Genomic DNA, 4,657 nt, shown 5'->3' with positions numbered 1-4,657 from the left:
TTTTTACTAAGTTCTTCTTGGTTTAAAAGTAATTCCACAGCCCAACCACTGTGGCTCAGTGGTTGAACATTAACCTATGAGTCAGGAGGTCACTGGTTTAAATCCAGGTCAGGGCACATGCCTGCATGGCGGGCTCCATCCTCAAAAGGGGGCGTGCAGGAGGCAGCTGATTTTTTTTTTCTCCTCAATGTTTCCAATGTCTATCCCTCTCCCTTCGTCTCTCTCTAAAATAAAAAAAAAACATAGTTAAAAAAGTAAAAATGAAATAAAATAAACAATCCCAGGGTTATGACGATGCCACATTTTGTTGGGATCGACCTGACCCAGCATGAAGGGGTGTATAGATGTGAATCTAAACTAGTCATGTGGGATGGACCCTCACATCACAGGATCAGAACAGAAGGGCAGTGGAGGAGGGTGAGCGAGGAGAGGGAGGAAGGGAGAGCATCCCAGGTGGATGAAGGGGGCATCCTCTACAGGGACATGAGCCACGTTCTCCTGCACCCAAAACGTGCCTCTCACGCCTTCTCTTCTGGACATTCTCAGCAGACAGTTTCCCCAACTGTGGTCCACATTCTCTTTCAGCACCTCCTGGGGTCATCAGATGGGCTCCAAGCCTCTGTCACTCTGAACGGTGCATTGTTCCCTCTGTGTTCACATCCTGGCTGCATTGAGGATCCTTCTGGTGTCCTTTGGAGCCTGAAATAGCAGCACCCCGAGGACCACCAAGACCAAGCCAGCCACGCCCATCCGGATGAGATTCTCCACTTTGTAGTCTTGGGGATGGAAAAATAAGAAGTGTGGGTAAAGAAGTCTCTGCGGTCAGGGCAGACCCAAACCTCTGGGATTCTGGTGTCTTCCCTGGGCTAACACCTTCCCTTCACATCAGTATCTCAGTGATGTCTGAACTCAGCACCTGCTCTGTGTCACCTTGTAAGAGCTCTCGCTGAGAACTGAGGGTGAGAGAAGATACGATCAAAATTCAGAAATAAGTAAGAGCTGTGTGTTCTGTGGTTCAACCTGGAACCCAAAACCCCATGAGCTTATTCCCCTACAGCTGAGAGATCCCCAGTTCTCAAAAGCTGGAAACCCAGAGTCCATGGAGGAGGGGTTCGTGCCAGGGGCTCCTGAATCTCAGAAGCATGAAGGGGTGAAAGTCTGGACTGGATCTCCTTCACCCCACCCCGCCCAGGCCCCTCCTCTCTGGTGTATGCATTTTCATCATCACCTGAAATTGTTCATCTATTGATTCTTCTATTAACTCATTTATTTATTAAATATATTTTTGTTGATTTCAGAGAGGAGGGGCGAGGGAGGGAGAGATAGAAACATCAATGATGAGAGAGAATCATTGATTGGCTGCCTCCTGCACACCCCCTACTGGGGACTGAGCCTGCAACCGGGCATGTGCCCTTGGCCAAAATCACACCTGGGACCCTTCAGTCCATAGGCCGACGCTCTGTCCACTGAGCCAAACCAGTTATGGTTTAGCTCATTTGTTATACAATTATACAAATGAATACCTACAGTGGTGCATATGTCTATCAAATGAAAAATGTGGCCATATGGATGCTAATGGTGTGAGCATTTCCTTATTTTCAAAGTACAACAAAGGCCATAACCAAAGACGTCCACACTTCTGGCTCAAATTTTAAGTTACAGAGAAAATCCCCCTAATTTCATTATTGAGTGAGCACCCAAAGTAGGAAATTATGTCAATCTGTAACCCTATTTTGCTATAAAACCCAAGATATTAAAATTATTGATCTCTCCTTGTTACAGTGATCCATGCAATAACTCTATGTGTCAGCTCCACAATTCAGAAAATGCACATGGATGATCAGCGTCACTCAGTTGGGTTAATATCCAAATGGGCAACACCAAGAAGCCTTTGTAATGTGTGTCATGTGGATAAAAGTCAGAGAAAAGATAATTATGTGGGGATGTGCATCTGTCAGGCAAAGAGAGCATTCCTAATACAACCTAATGAAACAGAAGAATGGATTGGAACAAATTGGCCAAAGGTGCTTTCAATATAAAATGAAAAATTGTAAATGGATTTGCCTTGACATAACTTTGGGTGTGAATGAAGCTGTTATCCCGAGGGGAAGCTGTTGCCCATTTTGGTCTGTCAGTCCATCCTATGGGACGTGGTGTGAGAAAAGTAGGTCTGCCATCGGTAATAAAGAATGACATTTCCTTTGACTGCTGGGGATTATAATTTTATATCAGAGGAACCAACTGAAAAACAGTCCACAGGAGGCTATCAGGTCCTGATGTGAGTATGTCCAAACCAAGAGCTTTCCTATGTGTACTTACTATCTTTTAGAAAATCTACAGGAATCAAGCAGGTTACTCACAAATTACTATGTTCGAGGTAGAATTCTCTAGTAAGTGGCTGTACATTTACTCAATTTACAAATAGTTATCACGTGCTTCTAAGGTTCATTCATAAAGCTCATTTGAAAATGTGTGTGAAAAGAAGACTTTGTATAAATAATAAGTTGTTGGCCATAACAAATGTCTGAATTTAATCTACTCCCAATGAAAACAGGAATAGAATGTTTATATTTCAATCTGGACTTCATATACGGTGAGTTAAATTGTGAGCTTATAGACTGAAGTATTGCCTGAAGGTTCTCTAAAAAGAGCCATAATAGACCCATGTGCACAGAGACATGAGCAGAGGGGAATGCAGTGTCTGGGCAGGAGGCCCCATGTCTCTATGAGTCCTGCAGGGTCCCTCCTTGTTCTCTGGTGAGCACTGAGGGCTGGGAGGCCTCCAGGTGAGCACAGGGGGCCATAGAGTGTGATACCCACAGACAGGATGCTTCTCTCTATAGAGCTGAGGGACCTTGTCCTTCTCCAGAGACTCTATCTGTGACACCTTCCAGCTCTTCTCAGTCCCCCTGAGGTGGTGTGTTTATCTCCATGACCTCAACCCCTTTCTCCCTCCCTCCCCTAGGCCTCTGCCCAGCTCAGCCTCTGCTCCAGGCCCCTCTCCCGGACCCCATTATCCTCAGGTGAACCTGGGCCCAGAGCCATGAGCAGACCCTCAGGACAGGGGCAGGGCTGGCTCCTCACCTGCTACCAGGATGTCCAGGGGGGCGCTGGGGGCTGACCACACAGAGGAGAGGTGGTGTCCACTGTAGCATCTGTACCGGCCTCCGTGGGTGCGGTTCACGTGGCCCAGGGGGAAGTCGGGGCTGCGCTGCCCATCGAGGCGCTGGGTGTGTGTGAGTCCCTCGTCCTTGGTCAGAGCGAATGTGTCAAAGCCGGCCTCCGCGTGGCACTGGAGGGTCAGGCTGTGTCCAGGCAGCACCAGCGAGCCTGGCTGGGCCAAGAGGGTAGGCTCCCTGTGCACACCTGGGAGGCGGGGACAGTGTCAGCCAGGGGACACCCCCATTGCCCACTGGGCTGCAGTGAGAGGCCTCACATGTCCCTCCCTGAGCCTCTGGCCTGTGGCTCTGTCTTCAAGAGGCCAGTGTCACTGACCCCATGAACCCAGGGCTCTGCTGGGCACACAGCTCATATCAGGTATTTGAGCCCAGGAAACAGATGGGGTTGCACCTGGGCCAGTTACTCACCTGTGACCTCGATATGCAGAGGGGCACTGGGCTGTGACCACACGTTGGGGTTGAAGCTGGGAGAAACATAGCATCTGTAGGTCCCCCCATGGGACGGGCTCACGAGGTCTAGAGAGAAGATGGCCCGCCACCTCCCAGCGTGCATCCTGGGTTCTGCTTCCATGTGTCGGGGCGGGTCAGCCCCTCCCTCCTTCAGCAGAAGGAAAGGGCCCGATGTGAACTGTGAGCTACAGGAGAGGGACACGTTCCCTCCTGAGGCCACCACAGGGCTTGGCTGAGCTGAGAGGGAGGGTGCAGGGTACATTCCTGAGGGAGGAGAAAGGATTTGTGTTGAAGGGACCATTGCTCTCATGCCCCAGATGTGTTGTGTGAGGGTTGGGGTCCTCCTGAGCCCACACTGTATTTCTTCTGCCTGTGACCTTGAGCCCATTGTAGGGAGGGGACCCAGTGACTCCCTTACCTGTCACCACCAAGAACAGGGGTTCACTCAGCTCTGAGAGTGTGTCCTCAGTGCTGTAATATGCACACTGGTACAGCCCTGCATGGGTTGAGGTCGTGGCTCCAATGAGGAAATCGGCCTTGTTGCTGGAGATCTGTGGGATCCTCGTATCCCAGGGCTCAGAGTCCTTCTCTTTATACAGAACATAGGCAATAGCCTGCAGAGACCCCTGACACCAGATGGTCACGGGTCTCCCATTGGTGATGATGGGGCCTGGGTCAGCCCAGATGGAGGGCTTGGGGACGTCCCCTGGAAAGGAATCAGACATGAATTGTCCTGGGGAGCCCTCATCCCCTCATGACATCATGAATGAGCCAAGGATGCCATTTAATGAGCATCTACTGTGTGCGAGGTACATGCTGGGTTGCCACTCATCACCTATCACCTCACAGCAGTCATGCATCAGGATTGCTGACCCACCACCCACTTCACTGAGGCTCAGAGAGGTTAATCACATGCCCCAGGTCACCCCGCCTGAATATGTCTCTCTATAGGGGAGTGTCCAGTGGGGGCTGGTACCCAGGCGCCCAGATTCTGAGATGAAGACGTCAGGAAATGAGTGGTGGGGGTG

At 50.2% G+C, this 4,657-nt stretch overlaps 2 protein-coding genes and 1 pseudogene across 2 annotated transcripts in view; 1 reads left to right on the top strand and 2 right to left on the bottom strand.

The window, feature by feature from the left end:
• LOC102753508 overlaps positions 1 to 421 on the top strand; it is a 3,784-nt pseudogene extending 3,363 nt beyond the window's left edge.
• Positions 1 to 4,657, bottom strand: part of LOC102752385 (leukocyte immunoglobulin-like receptor subfamily A member 6) — a 32,054-nt gene that overhangs the window by 22,834 nt on the left and 4,563 nt on the right.
• Positions 655 to 4,489, bottom strand: LOC107183548 (leukocyte immunoglobulin-like receptor subfamily A member 1). Its single transcript, XM_015565815.1, has 5 exons — positions 4,477 to 4,489; positions 4,048 to 4,335; positions 3,588 to 3,893; positions 3,085 to 3,366; positions 655 to 776 (listed from the first exon to the last, which is right to left on the bottom strand). The coding sequence occupies exons 1-5, from the start codon at positions 4,487 to 4,489 to the stop codon at positions 655 to 657; spliced, it is 1,011 nt and encodes a 336-aa protein (XP_015421301.1).

The sequence above is a fragment of the Myotis davidii genome, unplaced genomic scaffold, assembly GCF_000327345.1.
Source record: "Myotis davidii unplaced genomic scaffold, ASM32734v1 scaffold1642, whole genome shotgun sequence".
In the NCBI taxonomy this organism is placed as follows: Eukaryota; Metazoa; Chordata; class Mammalia; order Chiroptera; family Vespertilionidae; genus Myotis; species Myotis davidii.
Note: the sequence above shows the minus strand (reverse complement) of the source record. Positions and strands in the feature narration are given on the sequence as shown.